The following is a 23774-nucleotide window of genomic DNA, read 5'->3' on the forward strand; positions in this document are numbered from 1 at the left end:
TTATTTGCAGGTCTTCATCAGCTTAACTCTTAGTGTGTTTAAACTGAGGCCTGGTGTTTTTGAGAAAGCAAGGTGTGTAAGGATCACAGAGCTGCTGAATCACTGATCCATACCGGTATTAAGTCCTTTTTTTATTTTAGGGGAAATTTTGGCTTCTATATGACAGAGACAGGAAATAGAGGGGAGAGAATGGGGGACGACTTGCATCACAAGTTCACAACAGGTGGCCCTGCACCAACTGAGCCAAACCATGCAGCACTCCACTGCACATTTGCTCACACACAGGCGCTCCCATAACCACATCATCCCTGTCCGTCAAAAATCTCAGTTGGCTCCCTGTCCCGTACTGTATACAATTCAAAATCCTAACTCCTCACTCACAAAGTGCAAGGCCCCCTCCTACCTCACTGATCTTCTCTCCTACCTGACTGATCTTCTCTTCTTCCTCACTGATCTTCTCTCCTACCTGACTGATCTTCTCCACTGTCACACTCCTTCCTGTAGCCTCCGTTCTTCTGAAGCCTGACTCTTGTCTCCACCAATGAAAACCAAGAACTGTCCTGGGGGGATGGAGCCTTCTCCATAGCTGCCATCTCCCTGAGGAACTCCCTCCACAAACATATTCAAGACTGCACTGACCTATCCACATTGAAATCATTGCTTGAGACTCACCTTTTTAAACAAGCTGTGATGTGTGATTTTATTTGTTGTTGAATTGTTCTTGATTATATGATCTGGGTAATATTTTGCTATGTTTGATAGTTTCCTCCTAATACTGTTAATTCATTTACAGTGCCTTGACTACCTGGACAGTGGTTTTTAAAATAAACTGTATCACCACAGAAAGGGTATTTTAAAGTCAGTCTAAAATCAATTGCAACAAAAGGCAGCCAAAGACATTTGTACTTCAGTTGGCCTCTCACCTACTGTATTTTAAATCAATACCTGCTATGAAATGGCATGTGATTGAGTCCTCCATTCATGGAAGAGTATTATTTACCTAATCTACCAATTCTACTGACAATGCACCAGCCATGGATAAGCCTCAGAAATGGATGGATGGACAGGCAGACTGATAGATGATGGATGGACGAATCCACCCATCAACCAAAATCGAGTGTACAAAGCGTGAAAGGTCAAAAATAATTTAAAAGAAAGCATTTTAAAACAATTGATCTCAAAACTGATGTAGATAGCTGAATTGATGTGATGACAGTAAAGGGTAAATTATACAGATGTTGAAATTTTACAATAATGACTTACTACCAAACATTGGTTCTCACACTGTATAATGGATAAGAATAATACAACGGCTGCATTGGATTGTATCATGGCATTGGGCTCTAATATAGGGCAGCTGTGGCTCAGGGGGAGGATGCATGGTGTTGAACTGATCAAATGATTGGCAGGTTCAATCCCCACATCCTCCAGATCACATGTCAAAGTAACCGTCTGCAAGATACTGAACCCAACACAAACCAAAGGCATATTTGTCTGAATGGCAATGAGCTGGATGAGATCCCTGTGGGTAGTCTGGCACCTTGAATGGCAGGCCCTTAGTGTATTAGCGAATTCAATTTGTGAATGTGTTTGTGGAATGTGAGTGGCCTTATGACTAGAAAGGCCCTATGTGAGCAAAGTCATTTTTTTACTATTTATCTTTGGCTCCTGTTACACACCAAACATGCCAAAAAAAAGACAAATATTAAAGCTTTATGCAGGCTGTCTTGCAGTGTAAAATCTATCAACTGATTTTATCGGAGGCAGAATCTGTATGTGAAGGATACATTTTTTTCCTGACATCTTGAAGGTGTGCTGGCTTATTGACCTTTCTGGATACAGTGGGCTTTGGCGGTATGCTCGGAAATAGTCCATGTGGAAAGCAAAAGAGGCGTCACTCAAGAACTATAGTGGAATACAAGAAACAAACAGCTCTCAGACCTCTACATATAATTGCAGCTAACAATCCATCCATAGGCATTGTGTCTCATCTCCAACTACATTATGGCAACTCAAGTTGCTTATAAACCAACCTTCACATGGGAAAAAAACGTCTTAGCCCAAATATCCTTTACTCCTTATCTATGACGACTACTAGCTACACACTAAAATACTCGTAATATACCATTTTTTCTATCCCCCTTAAGTCTATAATCCCATCAAACCTAGCTTTGTTATCAGCATGTTTGACACCTTTAACTGACCTCAGGGAAGGCTTTAACACTGACAGACCAGTGAACTGGATCAGGGGGTGTACAGGGTTCTGAACAGGAATGGGGTTGCATTTCTTCTTCATTATGAGACAATAATTGTCTCTGAGAAAATTACGCTTCGTCGATTTGCGTCGTGTAAATGGAGAGAGTGGAAAATGACAAGAGTGATCACAGACAGCCATCAATTGACCACAACCCAGGGAACTGTAAGACTGAAGGAACGGCTGCAAATATGAAACCTATCCTGTCCTGTCCCCCTTTTTTTCATCTCGTGTTTAAATTGATTCGGTCCTGGAAAGAGAACAAAAAAAAGAGCAATAATAGCCAAGCTCTCATTTGGGAAATTGGAGAGTACTTTCTCTGCTGCCAGCGACCTGTCTTTATAAATCCAACATGTTAATAAGTGAGTTACTGTTCAAAGCACCTTCTTGACATTGTGGAAAATGTCAGAGGAAGAAGCAAACATCAAACAGACAGAGATGAGTCAGACATCAATATATGAGCTATTTGATTTCGCATACTTGGTGCCAGACCAACAGTGAGCAGGAAACAGAAGCAACCCGCATGATCAAGACAATTATGGAATTCAAGTAACAGCAAAAGAACATTACCTTTCTCTTGTTGTTTGGGCTCACGTATAAATAACTGAGTATTGTCTTCGCTCCCACTTTGTCGTTCAACTTCTGGTACGTCGCTCCGTAGTCAGTTGACCTGAAATGTAATCAGAAAAGGACTGATGAAAAAAACTGATGAATTACTTGTTGCAATTAAAAGTCCTCCCTGGAGAATTCTGTGCGAGGTGGGAATAGAGCTCTGACGTTATTAAGTCCCTTTTGTTCTCAATGCAGCGAGATGCAAGCTAGGAGGAAAGGCCAAGTCATTACAGTCGATGGGTGGTATGTACAGCAGGTCACGCACACAAACAACACAACCTGAAACCAGAGCTATCAATGAATGTCTAATGGTAACCTTAAAAAAAGAGTAACAAGTGTTTTATCAGTGCAGTTAAAAAGCAAGATTATTCTTCTATTGAACAATGGCAAATCCTGCAATCATAACAAAAGTGTTCTGAAATGTTAACACCATTTGTCAAATCTTAACACGCTCGAAGATGTGTGAGAATCGAAGTCTCTCTTCCCCTGTCTCTTCCCCCTTTCTGTGTGTGTTCATGTTTGTCTTCTGTGTGTGTGTGTGTGTGTGTGTGTGTGTGTGTGTGTGTGTGTGTGTGTGTTACCATGTGTTTCCACATGGAGCTCGGTGTGGATCCACACACTTTGCCTCCAATCAAGCCTGCACACCTGCTGCTCCTCTGCAATTAAGCCAGCTACAATTTCTAGGCCCGGCTCGGTCTTCCACTTGTCACCAGATCAGCCATTAACCCGGCACTGGTAATCTGTTAAAGGAGATCTTTTATACTCACTTTCACTATTAATTATACATCAGTCTGGGACACCTGATTAGTGTGTAGCTCAAAAACCTCCTTATTTATCTGACATGGCGTCAATGAAAACCCTCATTTCAGCCTCTGCCTGAAACAGTTCATTTCAGCTGCTGTCTCTTTAACCCTTTGACTTCCGCACTAAGAAATCCATTTGCAAAAAAATATTTGTTGATAAAATTGTGTTCCTGCCTCTTCATTAAGCAACATTTCAGGTTATATTTTTCGGATTACCCAATCAGGAAGCAGGTATGCAGGTCAACCAGCTGTTTAGGGTTACTTTGGGTATGAATGGATTTCTTTCGTTTCTGCAACAAAATGTTTAGTTTTTTCATATATAAACATCACAGAGAGTAGAACTTGTTAAAATAACCTATCATATATTTAACAAATTGAATGAGTAGCAATTGAATGAGGATTAACAGCCAAAGATCGGTTTTCAGAGTTTTAAATACAGCAATATGGTGGCGGAAATAAAGTCAACCACGTGATTACAATGCAAGTCAAAGGGTTAAGGACACCCTCGATGTGACAGCCAGTGTTTCCTTGGCAACAATAAACATGTCTGTCTGTAACATATATTAATATAAAAATTAAGGATTTCTCTGGCTTTTAAAAACAGTTGGAAATATTTGTAAGATATGATGTAATGTAGGTATTCAACTAAAACCAAAATAAAAATTCTGATATTTTATTATAAAAATTCTACATATTAAAATTTAAAGCTTGATTATAAAGAAGAAGAAAAAACTCAGCTACAAGATCTCACCCCGAAAAATCCAGCATGTCTTTGTCTCAGGAGTCTCTGGAAACTCTTTCAGTCTCTCTCTCACAGCCTCAGACCTTTGCAGAATATTAGCGTCTCCGTTGTGTTGCTTTCAACTTGTGCTAACAGTTTAATTGTTGTGTGATTACTCACATGCTGGGATTTTGGTCTCAATTTTTCGTCGTCCGACAGTTTACATCATGACATTATACGAAATTGACCTGTTTTGATGCCTATAGAGCTTGATGTGCTTATTTTGTCGCTAATGATCGATGGACACAATGATGGATCATTTTATGCAAACTATTTCAAATGAGAGACACAGAACAACACATTTGTTTTGTTGCTTTCTTATTAATGACCTGATGTGGAATCTTTCATAAAGATTTAAAGCAGCTGTGGAGGACAGAAAAACAATTACTCATTAATCTTAATGAAACATGACAGGCTAAAAGATACCTGAAAACAATCAGTTTAGTTTCGCTGAGAACATGCTTGGTTGTTCATTGTGTTATAGAAGCTCTCTTCTTCCCCACAGCACTTTTAAAGTACTTAAACATGTGTTTAAATAGCTAAAACAACAAGGACTGTTTCATGTGGGTGAATGATCCACAAGCCCTTTGTATGACAAACCAAAAAAAATAAATACTTGATAAGTGCCATTGTCCATTTGCTCCTCCTCTCCTCTCATGCCTCCATCTGTGTTTGACCTTTGGTTTTGTCTAACGTGATCGGGACACAGAGGCAGTTAATGATCCTACCAATAGCCACAAAATCAATTGCTCTCTTATTTGAGCCTAACAAAAAAGAAAAGAGACAATTATGAGGGAAAACAACCAGATTGAGAAAAGCAATAATCGAAAGCAATAGCATTTTCAGACTTATTTTAGAAATATATCATCCTTATTGGAGATCATATCTTTCATTATTCAATGTTTTATCTTTTTCTTATTTACTACTTTTACTTGTCCATGCCCATTGGCAGGCGTTTAAAGACCTCTCCAGATCTGCTGAGAAGGGTTTGTCAGTGGCTCTTGCTGAAGAGAAAGGATTCCTCCTGGGCCCTGAGGTGAGCAGACGGCCCCTCGGGAGTGAACTCACGACACCAGGATCCACTGCTGAACCCTCTGGAGGTATCACAGGCCTATCAGCGAAACACCGAGGAAGGACGGCGTCCACTTGACAACCCACAGGATGCCATCTCTCACTTTTGTATCCCACAGAGTCACAGTGTCTATAGTGTGCATGTAAGGGACATTAACGCCTCCTAATGAAGGATATGTCTTCGAGATTTTTTTTGAGACGAATTAGAAAATTTACATTTAATTTAGGTCTTAACTAGTGCTACTTTTTGTCTATGAGATAAAAGACTTAAAGAGCATCTTATCCTAACTGTTACTTTGCTTTGGGCAAAAACTTTACAGACAAAGACGAGTGACAAGAAAGTTTTGAAAAGCAGCATCGAATGTGGGTTGAATTATTAAAATGTTGGCTACAACTCTAATGCAAAATTTGTGTTCTGTTGAAATTCAGCCTTTGGGACTGTCATAAAAAAAAGTTGAAATGGATTATTTGTGCTCTCAGGTCTAATATAGTTTGAGCTGGCTGAGGCTCAATAAAGGAGCTTTTCTCATTTCACATGAAGATAGAAATGAAACCCAAAACATGCAAATCTTAAAGATGCAGCAAAGACACCGCAGAAAAGTTTGTGTGACTTTAAATGAAGCGAGACTAACGTGGACTGATGTGGGTTTTTTTTTTATCTCCACCTTCTTTCCATGTAGCTGTTAAATCCAGACTAAAGACCTTTTTTGAAGGGTTCTGAGTTAACTGGAAGATTCACACTTTAAATCTACAAACAGCAATGGAAATACAGATATATTCATGGCACACAGGCAACTTTCTCACATTTACCAGCCCTTGTAATTTACTGCAGGCTCGTTCAAAAGTGAGCACATGCATTGCCACCAGGCAAACTGGTCGGGTCCAGTAACATCCATCAGAAACCATCAACACCATGGGACAATGACATCATCAGACTATTGATCTGCTTCTCTGAGGCCTGGCTGTCAAAGAATCATTTAATTTAAGGGGCCAATGACTTATTTTTTAGTGTCATAGCAACTTTTAACACGAACCAATAAAATTGGCCAGGCCCTGGCAGATCCTGTGAAGATGAAAAGTTACAGCAAATGGAGAATGATAGTTTCTCAAGGACGATGATTCTGAGTGAAACTTGCCAGGGACTTTTGAAAAGGCCATTCAGTGGTTATGTGTGGGTGTTAAATGCAGCTCTGACCACGCTGCTGTGATTTCATCAGATGTGGGGATGTTGGCTCCACAGGGGTTGTAGATGAGCCAACAAACCAGACTGTCCACATGTTGGATCGAACAACGGGGGAGTTCAGGTCACATTGTTTTAGGACACAAGAATGACAACAGTCCTTTTACAATGACATAGCTCACTGCATCCAAGATATATATAGAAGGGCTTTGCCCTAATAAAAAGATGGTGGACATCTTCTGCAGGGTGTTTAGTCCCAATGATGTATGGCTGTTTGCTTGTTTTTATCAGATTTGAAATTAGGTACAGTTTTTGGAAATCTGATATTTGTATCATTTCATTGCTTCTAATTTGATCATTAACTTAAAAAACAGTGCAAAGTCAAAGGAACATTGAGTCATATAAGTTAAAACAACCCATTTGATAACACCCAGTTGACATCCTCTAATGTTAGCGTTCAGCCTAAAACTTACTAAAAACTGCCAGCTAGCTAGCAAACTTTGACCATTGCCTCTCTGGATTTTCACTTACAGTATGATCTTTTTTTCAGCTGCTGTTACAGCTTATGAGCGCCACACCCTTTGAGTGGGTAATGGCCACCATGTGCATGGAGAATTACAACCTGAAACACACTCTTTCACACACATAATTACAATCAGAAGAACAAAACGTCCTGCAATTTAACCAGTTCGGAGTGTGAGAGCTGCCTGCCTTTTAGGATAGTTAAAATAAGGTCAGTCCTTGCATTAGTGAGCGAAGAACACCAGCAGTGAGGTTTGAGAAATGCAGGAAAATGGCTGCAGAGATGATTGTTCCAGGATGAATTTATGAGACCCTTCACACTCACCCACAGTATATATCTGCTGAATATCAAGCTAAATCATACCCTTCACTCCCTCCCTTCACATACGCAATTCCTTTCCATTTTATTGCTGTCCTTTAGTGGCAAACTTCCACTCTTAAAGCCAGAAATATTCAAGTCTTTAAGAGAAAAGGGTGTCATTATATGACAGTAACTTCCTGTTGAATAAGCTTGGGGTGTGTACTATTTTCGTGGTTATAACTTAGATTATTAAAAAACTCGACCTTTCTGCTTTTCAAATGGACAAATCTGTACAATTATCAGGATTTTTCTTTGTTTCAGCAATCGACTCTGACTTTCTTTGGTCCTCCAGGCAGGCCGACCGGGTTTGGGTCTGTCCTGAAGCTTCTTTACATTCCCCCTCTCTCTCTCTCTCTCTCTCTCTCTCTCTCTCTCGCTCTCTCCCTGGTTTCTGACTCAACCACTATCCTATCTCTAAAATAGAGGCCTAACAAGCCCCCAAAAACTTCTCAAAACACGCTGATATTAAACCATATGCAATGTTGCATGTTTTTGTGACATATTTTTGTGTTTTCTTAAATGTGCTCAGGCTTTGATTTTCTGAGCACCTATTACATCTGCCTTTCAGGCTGAGACAAAACTGCAGCCTTAGTTGTTTTATCTCCTAAGCTTTCATTTTTGCTAGTATGAATTTATGGTTTATGTTTGATCGGTTAGTTTGTCTTTGCAGCTTAAAGACATACAAAAAACTAAATAGAATAACAGATTTTTGGCCATATCCATTTATATATCCAAAATTACAAAAGGATAGATTGATCATTCTCAAAAATCCCAACCTTTATTTTTTCTTCAATGGTAAATTAACTGTACCTATACTATACTGGATAGCACTTTCTTAGTCTTCTTAACACTCAAAGTGCTTTTACACCACATGTCATTAACACACATTCACATACTGATGGTGGGGGCTGCTAAAAAGAGTATCCATCAGTATGAATTTATCCCATTTAAACACTGCTGGTTATGCCACCGACAGCATTTTGGGGCTCAGTGTCTAGCCAAAGGACACTTGTGACTGCAGGTTCTGGGATTACCGATTGAGAGATGAACATCTCTATCACTTTGCAGCTGCACAGACCTTTGCAGGATATTAGGTTAGTAGGTTTAAGCTGGTACAGCACCAAAGTGAATAGACAGTAGGTAAATAAAGAGTGTATGCAAAACTGAGGGGGAAAAGCATTGAATCCTACCAACGTTCCTGGATGTGAGAACTTTTGCTTTAAATATCCGTTGGCATAAAGCAATACTTGACAGATTGATAGACTTGTGCATGCTCACATCAAGCCATGTGATTTCACGAAATAAAGGTTTCAAGCTGTTGCCTCATGCTGCTTTTTGAGGCCACAGCGGGCAGAGATACCTAGTTTAGCATCAAATTTTCCCAGAGGAGTCGTGGACTTCTGGCAGACCAGTTGGCCACCTTAAATACAATTATCTGTTACATTGCTCCTCTGTCTTTTTACCTGGCTGTAAATTGCCCAATCACATTCTACACTGTTGTTATACCCTCCCTCCTCACAAAATGTGCACTCTTTTCACATTCGTCTTTTTCTGTCCTTAAGCTTATCCACATGCACATTTTATTCATCACTCCATTAGAAGAGGCTTTGTTTTCTCAAGGCTTCAGATTCATCCCAACATGCGTGAAACATTAGTACTCGATGCACCATTACCTGGTTAATGTTCACTGGAGACACAGTAATATCTTTACACGGGCCAGTTGAGAGCAGTCGTATCATGGTACATTTAGCATAGCTGTTTGAAGGAGCTAAAGCCTGTGTAGACTTATGCCCATGTGCCTATATATAAAACTGTGCATTGTTGGCTCTCTTTTATCCTCGAGGACAGACAGAGGAGAGAATCAGGAAATACTGCAGTTCTACTTTTGTCAATATGGAAGTTTACCCATTATAGATTCTTACACAAAGTCAGGTTTTTCTTTTCAATGTTCTTATAGTTTGGATTGAGATAAATCAACAAAATGTATTGAGAGTGTCACAAAATCCATAATTAATAATTCATTGGATTAGGTATCATGGATTAGTCATTGCAAACGATTTGATAATACAATAAAAGTACACATTTTAAAAATGTTCAATGATGAATAAATATTTAATAATGAAGTCAGAGTTTTGGGGCAGATAAAGCCATTGGACGCAAACACAAACACGTTTTTACTTTCCCTGATTTTGTCCAAGTACTTTCTGCAGCAAAATCCCCCAGTTTCCTCTAAAGGCTATTTCTGTTTTGAAAATCAAACACTACTTATAAATTATATTACATTGCATAAACATTTCAACCCAAATTAAGACCACTTAGACGTAGGATTAGATTCGGTAAGATTGTGATTTATTTTAGGTTCAAGATTTAGAATTGGAGTTAATTTCCAGGTCAATTCACAATGTTTATCTTATCTTTGCTAATAGCTACTTTGAATACATCAATTTTAAGGTTTGCTTTCCCATGTTAAATCTTCAAGATAGATTTGAGACACATGCAAGATCAAAAAAACATTAAAGTTTGTCCGAATGACATGATGTAGTTTGGCACTTTGGGAGACACATTGCAGAAGTTAGCAAAAGGACCGAAGTGGTTCGTCCTCCACGAACGAGAACTATTTCTCAAAGCTTTTGCCGAAAGGAAAAATGCTGGCCAATTTGTAGTCTATAAGTGCGATTGGTATTCATTTAGATTTTGTAATATGCACTGATTGACCTTTATTGTTTATGCAAATGACCACCAATGCAAATATAAACACATTTTCAGTTTGCAACTTGCTGCTGCACATAGTGGAACAGATAGCCCCTAAAACATTGAGAAACTTTTCTTATGAGTGGTGAAGGACAACAACTGAGTTGATAGAATATACAACTCCATACAAATGGCATTTAATTGGCTTATGTGTTTACTCTTATTAAGTGATAGTAGTTGTAGTTTACAGGTGGCTGAGATGCCCATTTAAGCAATTAAGGCATGACATGTCTGAAGAAAAAAAAAACTGACCCTCTTTTTACCTTGAAGGTCACATATTATACTCATTTTCAACAAGTTTAAATATGTTTTAGAGCTCCTAAAATCATGTATGTGACGTTTCTTGCCAATAAATCAATTTTAGAATTTTAGCATGCCAATAAATCCCATTATTTCAGCCTTATTTAGAACAAACACCTAGCTGTGGGAGTGTCACTCAACTGGGGGAGGGGTTACTGCCCTTTGTGATGTCATGAAGGGAAATCTCCAAACGTCTTGTTTGAGCACACAGTAGGCAAAAGATGGAGAGAATGGACCTCTCATAACTGGTGGGTTTGTAGACAGACTAGGGACTAGAAACATTTGAAAGTGTATTTTGCATAATAGGTGACCTTTAAGCACTAAATACAAAATGTTAGAGTCTGTAGGAGTAAAGACACACAAATAATTTGTGATCTTTTTCTGCCCCACAGTTCAAAATTAACCTTGGAAGGAGGGAATTAAATAATCAAACTTGCAAAAAGAGTCTGCAGACTTAAACTTCACAGAAGAAAATTAAGCTGACAAGTATAATCCCTAGTGTAAAGGTAGGATTCTTTGACAAAATTACAGAATCTAATTTATCCGTGTCAACAACTGTTGCAATAAAAAGAAAAGGGAGAGGGAGTAAAGAAAATAAAGTGGGTGCCACAGGTTGCCTTGGCCTGTGTGTCAATTGCTAGTGCACTAAATTGATCCATATTATTGCACAAAGGCAACATATGAAAACAGTGTTTATTGCTGTTAGATACTTGCATTGTTGAGTCCACCTTAAGAATACCATTGACCTTGTTTTTTTTAGAGGAAAAACATCTTGATTTTTTTTCCACACTGACACTCATTGAACTCACATGAAATAAGAGTATCATCAACTTGTTTCAACACTTTATTGAAGTTGCATGAGGATTTCACCAACTGAAACATTTAACCCAAAATGCCATGTTTTTACACCATAACATCAAATGTAAATCATTTATATATCGCATTAATTTTTAATATGTGCCTGCCTCCTGACTCCTGTATCTTTTTAAATTTAAGAGTAGAATCTAAAACAAATTCTGTGGGTTGGATAAACACGGAGCTTCTGGTGAATGTTCAAAAGTTCAAAAAGTTGAAAGGAATACAGGTTTTTTGTTTTTTTTGGTTAAGTTTTTTATTCTGTATGTATTGAACTTCTCAGCTTTTCCGTGTTCATTTTTATATAATTTAGTTGTTGTAAATGTTGCATATTTTTCTGCTTTCATATGTGTTCATATATTTTTAATATAATTGCACAAATGGGTCCTTGGACCTTTTGGATGTTGGCTCTTAACATTAACATCCACTCTAAAAGTTCATAGGACCAGTGCCAAATACCCCCGCAGGCTGCACATGGCACTGGAATGCCAACGCTCCCCCCACATACCATCAGCAACCGTCACAGTGTGTTCCAGCAAGGGCCAACGGCACTGGGATGTCAGTGTTCGCCGTCAGCCACCACAATCAACTGCTGCAGGCTGAACCAGCGGGGGGCACTTGGCACTATGGGCTTCCAGTTTCTCACCTCAAGCTATTGGCGCAATGATGCCAGCACCTAGCTTTTCTAAATAACCATGACAGCCACAGGCTCAAGCGATCCCCCTCAATCCACTCTAGTCCAGCCATCAACCACCAAGGTCAGAATCTGCCATCCAGATATAACAAACCTCCTTTATGTAATTTCATCAAACACCAGTACTAACCAATCTTATTGTTTTTATAAACCATTGAGAGCCGTTCCATGATGTCTATCAAAACACAGGCAATCAAAGTTTACATTGAGGTTACTTTCTAAACCTCCCTACTCAAAAAACTTTGGCACCAAGAACCTGTTCAGTATCCTTGCCCCCTTCCTCTAACAGCAGATTTGTCATCTACATCCATACTATCCACTTCTGTTTAACTGTGCAATCTGTCCATAAACCGGTCAACAATAATTATATTTGCAAATATTGTTCACACATAGTTAATTCCCTGGGCTTGTACTAGTTATTCTTCAGATACTCAAATTTGGTACCTTTTGCTTATTCTGTTATTTTTACAGTACATATTTTATAATCTATATATTGCTATATTTCCTACGGCTATATTGTGTTTAACAGCAACTATAACTACCGATTTTCCCGCTGGAATTACTAAGGTATTTCTGATTCCAATAACTATTGCACTCCAGTTTAAGTGCCAAAATAAAATAAAATTTCAAAAAAAGCTTTTCATACCGATTTTTACTGAAACAGATGATCTTTGGTTATCACCAAATAGGCTTCTGTAATAGAGCCACATGCTTCTTCACTGGCATCGAACAACATTACATCAGAATGGAGTCAGAAAGGAGGCTGACGCTGCGAGCAAGGCAGCTCCACGTTCAAGGCTGGTCAAGGTAATTTGTGGGAATACGCTGCCAGCTCCAGCAGCAATGATTAGTGACTTTCATGTGAGGGATTTCTGGTGCCCAAAGACATTCAAACTGATTGAGGACATGCGGCTGCTCAGGCTCGTCATTTGAGAGATCTTTTTTAGACTGCAGCCTCTTTTTGAAAGCTCTGAGTCTTTCATTTATTCACATTATGAGATCATATGAGTGTTCTGTATTTCTAACAGCAGTGCTTGAAGCCATTCAAACTACAGGATTAAAGACTTCAAAAAAAAGTATGGAACCATAAGTCCAACATTCCCCTCTGACCGATTTATTGTGTCTAACTTCTGCTTGAGGCTTTTCTAGAGATGTCATACACTCACATTGCGTGAGAAGCTTACCTCCACAAGGAACTCTCAGTCACGCTGTTCAGGTTGAAGTCAAAGAGTTTGGTCAGCATCAGAATCACCTGCAGAACAAGACAGAAGCATGACAATCAATACACAGGTCTACTGGTCAAATGTGTGGCATTCAAGTTCAACAGAATCAATTCACTTTTGACAAGAACAAAAATGAGCAGCTGTCAAACCAGCAATCAATTTATAAAAGACCCCCTGATGCATCTTATAGCGTAAAGCAGTTTTCTCTTTAATGCCATTGAAGTTGTTCCAGATTTTGTATTCATTAGCAAAAGTAATACAAAAAAAACATATTTGGTTTTTGAAGATAAACTGTTGTTGATGGCTACAAATCTCGATGGATGCCATCAGAATCAGAATCAGTTTTTATTTCCAAGTACGTTTACACATGCCATTCGAACAATCCAGAGAAAGTGTGAAGTCTCATCATCACTCGATATAGATGTGTTTTCATCTGGATTTTTTACTGGATCAACACTGAAGCAACACCCATTCATTTTATTATGATGTATTCTTCTTGCTTGTAACCACTAGTTTGTTCTATTGTATTTTGGCTATGATTTATGTAGTGTGCTATTTTCTAATAATCTAATGTCAGGAAAAACTACCATAGCATAGGGGCCACACCACTTAGAGCAAAATTTCAGTAAAAGAAAAAAAAAATGTTATTCAGTCAGGACAGTGAGATCTGCATTTGTATGTAAAAGTCCCTGACGTAACAAAAATCGTGGTACATGTTTTTTGTGGAGTCTGAGAAACCATACAAAAACGATATGTAAAAAACACAACAATTACATTTCAAATATTCAAATTATCGTAAAAAATTTACTTTATATTTTCTGTTAATGAGAAATGGTACACGTTAAAAAATATAATATTAAAAACACAGAATTTCCATTTTTACTTATCGAGTGTCCTATTATCTAATAATGTAATGGTTGGCAAAGCATCAAAAGTACTGAACATTTTCCAAAATACACAGATACCTCATATTTGTATTTACTGAAAGTATTTGGTGAATTTATTATTTTGATTATATAACATATAAAAAGTTTGCTCTAATCCCATTATGCCGTTTACAGTGCAATAAGAAATGTCTTATGCTGTAATTGTATCGCACATTCTAAGAGAGATTAAGCTTTTATTTTGAAATGTTATGTGAAGCCATTCTCATAAATCCCATATACATACAAGAGCTGAGCAACATTACCTTTCTAATGCAAGTACCATTATAACAAAGACAATTCAAAATGTTCGTAACTTGTGTTTAAATGTTCTTTTAAAACATTCATATGATCCTGTGTGGTGTTGAATCAGTAACTTTAAGGCCACCTCTCCCATCAAATAGCTTCGTTTTGTTCGCTTGTGGGTAGCTGTACTACAAAAGTGCATTAGTAAGCTCAAGCTGCCACTCTTTGTTAAGACCAAAACATTTCAAATTGTATTAAATACCTGAGTAAGACAAATCCCTGTGTACAATGAGGTGTTAGTGTTCTTCAGTGTCTTTGTCAGGATGAACTTGGCTCAATGTAACAATAGAGATCTACACCCACACACCACTGTGATCCAATATGCATACCACCATACATTCCATTGTTTAACGTGAGCCCCTTTTTAATTGTTCCAAACTCATTACTTAATCATATCAGAATGATTTTAAACACTGCACTGTTAATATTCCTCATACTGCTCACACCCTCAAGGTGTATGGGATGAGGGAAAGTGGGTCAGCCAAAGTCTTCAGGGAAAAACAAGAGGCAGAAACATCACATTTTTGCTCGTAGCATAAAAAGAAGTAAAGCAGCACGGAAACTCACAATCTATTTACTTTGTGACTGGAGGTGTATTTGAAATGGAGAGAACTCGGAAGAAGCAGAGGAGGCAAGAAAAAGTCTTCACAGGGAATGCTGCAGTTTCAGTTTAATAAAGTCTTTTGTGTGTTACTGACTTCTTCCTTCCCATGATGTTGATAACTCTGAAAATCTGCGAGGAGATTTTGTGGTGATTTTGACAGTTATCTGATGACCCTCAAGCACTGTGGGTAACCCATTATGGCACATTGGTCAGATGATGTGGCGTGGGCGAGGAGGAGATGTTGCAGATGGAGAAACATCTTCTCACAGTAATGTCTTTGCTTCTGATGCTCTGCTACATCCTAAGCTCTGCAATCGGGAAAAGAGCTGTATGTATGCGGCATGGTGACACATGCAGATAGGCCTATATCTGAACTTCTGAGTAAATGAACAACTTCAGTGTATACTACTTAAATGTGGTGCCTTCAAAGCCTCTTGAAACACCACAATACACAACAATGGCCTTGTTACTTTACAATATAGGCTCTAATGTTTTATAATGGCAACCAAACAAATGACAGTTTAGTTTCAATTCAAGTTTCTGTCAATGTCTTGATGCTGAGTTTTGATAGATAATTTTTGAATGTATTGGGCTAGCCAATCCCAGGAATAATCAAACGGCAGCTTTCTACCTGTTTAAATCAGCATTAGAATTGCCCTTGGGCCAGGTATTTATTTTTAGACGTCTGGTGTTGAGTGTTGTTGATATAGCACTTGCTAATGCAAATCCAGAGCCATCATATAGCCTTGCATTCATGCCATTTAGAACAGTTTCCAAAACCTTGCATGATTGGGCTAACCAATAACTATGATATGTATAGCAAAGCGTTTTTTTTACTCATCTTTCAGTGACCAATCAAAAGGGATTGATTTCAAAAGGCATTAGCCTCTGCTTCCAATCCGAGTCTGACTCAAACCACATTCAGACTTCTGTTTGAAGGCACAATATTTACAGTATAGGTTTGTTATGTCTCGCCTTCACTATGAATGTTGCATCGGTGTAATGGGGGGGGGGGGGGGGTTGAAGTGATCCCCCTCTTTACTGTGTTCAGAGGTAGTAACAGAGGTGTTACAGGGATGAGACGGGATTCGGGAGAACAGCCCTGTGTGTGTGTGTGTGTGTGCATGTGTGCGCACATGTCTGTCTGTGTGTGTATGTGGAGTTCCCGCTGTACTGTGCTCCAACAAGCTTCCGCAACACCATAACGCAATGTGCATTATTAGGCTGGGACACCCATGTTACACCGTTGCGGAAACAACATGAATGTCTTAAGGCGTATGACGGTGGAGCTTTGTTACTACGTTGTGGCGGAATTGCACTTCATGTTACTCGAAACTATGTCGATCATACCTGAAAGACTTTCAGTCGACTTCACAGAGCCAGCCAATAACCAAAGTGTTTCTCGTTGGCCTGGCTGCCTTTTAATATATATATTTTTTTAGGCAGGCAGACAAGCCACTATGTGACTTGTGTGACTTTGTGAAACAGTTCCACCAGCATGGGGTTCCAGTGAGTACAAGCAGAACAGATGCACCTTGGGTAGTGGAATTACATTGCGAGGTTGGGGGCAACTGTGATCAAGCTTATTAAGTATGCACTAACATCTGCAGTCTCCCCCCCACCACAAAAAAAAACAAAAAACACCCAAAACGTGTGGCGCACCCTGCCGACCTGTGGCTACCGTTGTTGAGGATGTTTTGTGAAAAACAAGCACCGGCAACACAAGTAGTAAAAAGGCATTGACTAAGAGTTATTCAGGAAGGAGCTGGGCGTGTTTTTAGCACAGGGAGATTTAGCCTGGGGAATGAATAACCTCAAATGTCTGGACTAGACCTTTGCATGCTAATGACTGACCAAGTCCATTTAGCTGCCCAGCTGGAGGCTGAATTCACACTCGCCCCACACTGCTTCTCTCTTTCTCTGTATTCCCTCTCTCTCTTTTTGACCCAGTCCCCCTCGTTATTTCTCTCATCCGTCTCATCCGAGCGCTATTTTCTCCTGTGAGTCTCTGCGTACGTGTGTGAGATGGGGGGGTGAAGGTGAGGATAATGGTTCAATTATGTTTTTTAACACATGTGAGTCACTCTGCTGTGTGTGTGTGTGTGTGTGTGTGTGTGTGTGTGTGTGTGTGTGTGTGTGTGTGTGTGTGTGTGTGTGTGTGTGTGTGTGTGTGTGTGTGTGTGTGTGTGTGTGTGTGTGTGTGTGCGTGTGTGTGTGTGTATGGAGGGGTCAGTGTGTACGTCTGGCTGTAGGTGAAGGTGAGAGACAAGTTTTGACTTCACAGCTCTTAAGTTTCCTCCTCTGGCTTGTGTGTCTGTTTGTGTGCGTTACAAGCTGTGATAGGTAATACTTCGGCCCCAGACTGTGGAAAAAGTCCTCTAAAAAGACTGAAGTATATAAGCCGTGTGACTTGGCTTCATTAGTTGAAGGGCAGTGTGCGTACGGGGGCCCTTCTGTCTGCCACATATGGAGAGTTTGTGGGCAGTCATCAGCGAGTGGCCCTGTCAGATGGGCTCCCACTGGAAAGTGCATATGCCCCATCACTGACCATGCCAATTAGGCCTGAGGGCTTCTCCCACTGTAAATACTATGATGGGGTAAGGTTTCCTCTTCACCAGGGCCAGAAGAGCCGGCCGCTGGACACACACACACACACACACACACACACACACACACACACACACTCATTTCTGACAGGGTGGAGACAAACCATGACCATGAAGGCATCAGAATGAGACTCAGCTGGTGGCAGTTTGTTACAGAGATACAGTTATTAACCCTGAAGATCCTAAAGTACCTCAGAGCTCACTTTCTATCATTCAGTCCTCTGGAGTGCCCGTCATTTTAAAAATCATTTCAACACACAATAAAGTGAAAGTTAAATTACTTTTACATGTACTTTAGGTTGTAGTCAAAATACTTGACAAGAAATGAACATAATAACACTGGGGGCATTTTTTGTGTGCAAATTTTCTCTAAATTTTTTCATCTCAAAAATGATTTTACCAACTCAAAACAAAGACATTGTAAGTTATTTGGTTCAAATTCACAACTCATCTAAATTGTAGGTAAACGCCAGGACCTCATTGGCTGTCGCACCTTCTTTTATATAAAAGCTTAGCATAAAACAGGGTATACACTGCAAGATAATCAGACCAATTTCGGACCTGATCACCCACTACCAAAGTGAGCAAAGGCCAGATTATCTGATGCTTCCAAATATTATCCGTCTGGATGTACCTGTGGTGTAAGGTGTGTTAAGAATCATTTTATCCCTCCACAATCTGCTCGGAAGATGATCGGGCCGCCCCCATTTGCACTCTAAATATTAATCATGTTCAATGTTTGCAATCAGAAATCCTGTTGTGTGGAGAGAACACTGAGGACAGCTAAGCACGCGGACTCTGTGAATTTTCACAATGAACGAAACAATAGCCAATGAGGATGCAAGCTGACTGAAGCAGGAAGCACAACAAACGTAACCATGGCAACAAGAGCAAACGTGAATCATAAAGTTATGTGGACTTTAGAAATGGAGGACCAACTTGTTGATTTGTGCCTCCACCTCCACTGGACATACTCTGACAGTTGTACATTATAACTTTAAAAGTGTATTGTTTGATTGTTTTTTTGTCTAAGGTTATCTTTTACAATATTCAAACTCAAACCTGAGCAAAAAAGCTCAAAAAGCAATATATTCAGCAGCAAATTGAAATAGCCTATGTGTTTTTTTCTAAATGAAAACAACTTGGAACAATCTATTCATAATAGAGGTACACACTGTATACACCCCACCTCGCCATGTTGTCTAAAAAACTATAAGACAAACTTGGAACAGTGGCTTCAGGATCACCAGTCATCCTCTGTCTGCTACAGGCAAGATAAGAAGAGAGACACATGAAGATGGCTGTGAAGTTTGAAGGCAACATGCGAAACAGAAGTTGAAGCTGTAAAACCTTGACTTTCACCGCAGTGTTGTTAGTACCCAGCTGACATTGAAACCGAGCTCTTCTGGGGGTTAAGAACAAAAATCTAGTCTTCTAAAACATTACAGATTACTTTTATTGTAAGTATTACATTCATTCAAGGGTAGTCATTGTTTTGTATTGGGATGTGACAATGGATCCAATGACAGCATGCAATGAAAGTTGACATTCATCATCATTAACAAAATCATTGTGTATCAAAACTGTAGTTGCAGGGCATTTGGCAACTTTTACACTATTCCAGCTTTCTTTGAATCTCATTTTTAAGGACATGGATCTAATAAACAGAGACGGGCACAAGTCACTTATTGCAAGTCAAGTCTCAAGTCTTTGGGGTAAGTTAAGTCAAGTCTCAAGTCTCTGAGGGGCGAGTTAAATCAAGTCTCAAGTCTCTGAGGGGTGAGTTAAGTCAAGTCTCAAGTCTTTGAGATTAGCTGCACGTCCAAGTCAAGCTTCCTACGGTTTTCAGAAATAACAAGCAGCTGTGTTTTTTTCCCATGATGCTTTGGATGTCCTAAAAAAAAATGTCTCATAATAAATAAATAAAAACATCACAGATGCCTTTGGTCTAGAAACAAAACGTCTCAACTGTCAAGAGGAATTAGCTCACTGTGCACAACAGTTACACTGCAGCACTGTCACCCAATCTGACAAACCAGATCAACAATGATTACATACCCCCCCCCCCATACTTTACCAAACTAATTAATATATAAAGAGGGGATTTCACAGTTTGGTCATGTCTGCTTGTGAATGCTGAAGTTCAAATCAACTGAATGTGTTCATTTACTTTTTGTGTTACAATAAAAGTTTGAAACAACATTTAAACTCAGAACTATTCAGGACTTGTTTTTCTTCTTTTTCTTTACTCTGCCTGTAATAATAATAATACCATCAAAATGCGATTTATCCTCTATCACTCAGGGAGCCGGGATTTTGAAGGATAAAGAACTAAGTTCAAAGAAAAACTTGGATGCATCTTAAGAGTTTGTTTCAGAAGGATTCCAAATGTGTTTAAAGGGGGGGAAAAGTGCAGCGGTATTAGTCATGCAAAGGAAAAAGAAAAAAAAGCCTCTGCTCCGGGTGGGGATCAGGAACAACTGTGTCTGCTCTAAGCTTTAGGTGTTTAAAATATCTCCCTATTATTTCTTTTTAATCAAAAGTATGCCTTTGCTGCTAGCAAACACTGTTATCTTCTATACTGTTTGGTAATTGTCCTTGGATGGAGGAGAGAGAATATCATCATGGATCAAAATACCCAAACGTGTATAAACAACAATTACCATTTCCTGGGGCACAAAGAAGGCAGAATAAACAAATATGAAATGCAAAGTGTACGCACACATTCTGCCTCTCCCCAAACAGGGAAATGCACTGGGTTCATGTTCTGCAGGGCATTATGAACTATTTGTTTTTCTCACATCTCATTTTTGTAATCACGTGAGACCAGATCTCTCCAGGGGACGGATCTTCTTGTACTGTTTTCATTACTGTGGTGAAAAAAAAAAAGAATCATCCAAACACAGAAGACGACGCATATATTAATGGCGGGCAAAAACAAAGTTTCTTGCCGCATAATGAAACCGAAAAGTGTTTGGCAGTGTCTTTTTTCTTTTTAATCAATGATTGAATTCAGTAATAAAGACTGGAAAACACTGCAATGCACACATATAATGATGTAAACAAATATCACCGGTACACATCTCCATATAGCTCAATATGTCAGGCTCACAGGGAAAGAGGGGGATCATCCAGCCGGGAACGCTTCTCTCTCTGTGGATTAGCCTGTCACATCTTCCTTTGGAGCACTCACCACTCGTGCCTGTCGCTAATTTGAAAGTGAACATACCTGAGAAACAGAGTTGTTTAAGGGTGCATGTCAAACATCCCAAAAATAACGTGTCTTCATCTGCATCGAAAATTGATCAAGACCTGTCAGAGGTGTGTGTGTGTGTGTTAGTCCCAGGGAGGATATATTTGCCTCAGCATACTGATGTTCAGCCTCTATGTAGTCAACAAATAATCAACTCTTCGGTGGCCTCATTTCACTTGAGATTGTTCAATCTTCATTAGAAGGGATAGAACGGCTTAATTGAAACCCGATGTGGAGGGTGTTATGTTGTGCCATAAAAATGATTACAACCTTTTCTCTCCCTCCCAAAAACAAACACCTTTAGATTACAGATATAATACACATTTTCTATTTCAGATTCCCATTGGTGCAGAAATATTTGTCAGACCTGTGTTGTTAACAGAGATGCTCACAGAACACTGAGGAAGTCTTGAGCTTGTGTTACTGTACCTGCAGTTCCATGTTGCCGAGTGTTTGATCAACACACACCTGCCACTTTTTTGGGGTTGTTTGTTCTTCCTCATGATGATGCTTCCTTTTTGGATTCCAAACCAGTTTTTTTTTTCTCTCCTTGATCTTTAGCTATTTGCTGCTTCTAATTGGTTGTTAACCCACTTTCTTTTTCGACTTGAGAGTATCCTTCCAAAGCAGTGGAGGAATTCAGTGGATGAAAAGTATCGCGGTTAAGTGGCTGATCTTTTCGAGTGTAGAGCGGCTAATGCATTTTAAAACATGAAAAGCTTAAGGAAGACATTAAGGGCATACTTAGTGCTAATGAGCATTAATAGAGTGCAGAAGGAAAATGATTACATGCAGATCAAGATCACATGTTATTGGCTGTTTTTTTTTTGTGATGTGACAGTATGACAGCTCTTCATTGCACATTTAGGTTTAATTATATATGCAGGGGGAAACTGTTGAGGAATCACATGCATGGCAATGTAATGAATATGTTGAATGTGTCAGTGTGCATGCAACAGAGGAAGTACAAGGCTATAGGCTTTTAATACTTAATTCTCTCACGTGTGTGAATTTATCCACACATGCATATTCTTCTTGAAGTTGCAGTGATTGTAGTTTTTGTGTGTCTCTTTGTGGATGTCTTGTTTATCTTTGTTGTCATTTCGCATATTCATTGTGTCTCTCTTTGTAGATGTGGGTCTCTCCTTCAAAAAAGAAAATCATTTCAGAGAAGTTTTGTCTTATTAAGTAGCTCTGTGCAATACTGTGTTGTACTTTTCTGCATATGAGTGATTCTTTTGGCATCTTGTGCCTTTATTGTAGAGATGGGACTGTGGATCGAGTTGAATCAGGGGGATAGAGAGAGACAGGGAGAGAGAGATAGAGTAGGGACTGACCTGCGGGAAAGGAGCTACAGGTTGGATTGGAACCTTGGCCACCCGCTTGGAGGACTACTGTTATTTTTTTCTCTTTGTAGTTGTTTTATGTCTGTCTGCAGTATTTTGTGTTCCCTCTGTTTTCTTATTTGTATTTTTGCCCTGCATCATTTTTGGCTATGTCTTTTTGTAGTTGATTGTTTTGCATCGCTCTTACTGCGTTTACATAGACCACTAAAAGATCCCAAGAGACTGGTCAAATGAGGCCCATATGGGAAGAATTTTCATTCTGATTGTTTCTTCCTGGTTGTAGTTAAAGTATTCTGACTGTGCATTGACGCACAGGTCTGACGGTCCTCTTGTACTCCAACCCTGTTTTATATTACAGGAGAGGTATGTACTGCTAAGCTTGCTGCTTAATTAGCGAGAATCGCATTAAAAAAGTATGGGTACAGTACACTTGAACTGTAAAAAATAAACATAAACAAGCCCAACACAGTTTCAGCAGACGACTGGTCATCATGAGTCAGGTTTTGTTCGAGGTTTCTGCCTCTTAAAAAGAGTTTTTTTCTTGCCACTATAACTTTGCTAAATGTTGCTTAATGCTCATTATGGATTAATGTTGGGTTTTTTGTAGATAACATCAATCAATCAATCAATCTTTATTTGTATGGCGTCAATTCATAATAAATGTTATCTCGTGGCATTTTGCAAAAAGCAGGTAAAAGACCTTACTCTTTGTTATTTAATATTACAAAAGAGCAGGTCAAGAGACCATACTCATCATTATGTTACAAAAACCTTACTTATTGTTATATTACAAAGACCCAGCGTTAATCCATCATGTGCACTTTAGCAAAGCAGCAAAAGTTACAGTGGTAAGAAAAAACGTCCTTTTAACAGGCAGAAATTTTGGGCAACTCCAGGCTCACGACGAAACAGCCATCTACCGAAAACTGCTCTGGGCTTGATAATGGGATAGGGGGGAGATATAACAAAGAGTAAGGTATTTGAAAGTAAAGACAATTTAGAGGTGGGACAATGGAACGTCTGGCACACAGCGAGGGGGCTGATAAATGTTTACGCAGGTCTTTACTGAAACAATACATTTAGAATCCATGTCAACAGTAAGAGTTTGAATCCCTAATCACAATAATTTATTTGGGTTAAAGAAATATTGCAAATATAAACATAGCTTCTGTAAGTACAAAATAAGTTTGATGACTTCTAAAACAGCATCAAAAAAAAGAAAAAAAAAAGGAGAGAGTAAGGGTGTGAGTGCTTATTGCTATCTGTATCTACTTGCGAGTTTAAAAAAAAAAAAAAAAAACCTTCCCAGCTTTAAAGGTGCGATATATC

General features: G+C 39.1%; 1 protein-coding gene across 6 annotated transcripts in view; it reads right to left on the minus strand.

The window, feature by feature from the left end:
- The window catches only part of sorcs1 (sortilin-related VPS10 domain containing receptor 1), a 163550-nt gene that overhangs the window by 69845 nt on the left and 69931 nt on the right, over positions 1-23774 (minus strand). For all 6 annotated transcript variants that reach the window (XR_010664729.1, XR_010664731.1, XR_010664732.1 and 3 more), the window contains exons 2-3: positions 13369-13436; positions 2825-2924 (exon numbers count right to left, since the gene is read on the minus strand). Coding sequence is in view for 3 of the 6 variants with exons in the window: in XM_020639084.3 (XP_020494740.2) it covers positions 2825-2924; positions 13369-13436 (168 nt within the window). In the remaining 3 variants the exon portion in view is untranslated. The remainder of the gene's footprint in view (positions 1-2824; positions 2925-13368; positions 13437-23774) is intronic.

The sequence above is a fragment of the Labrus bergylta genome, chromosome 1, assembly GCF_963930695.1.
Source record: "Labrus bergylta chromosome 1, fLabBer1.1, whole genome shotgun sequence".
Classification (NCBI taxonomy): Eukaryota; Metazoa; Chordata; class Actinopteri; order Labriformes; family Labridae; genus Labrus; species Labrus bergylta.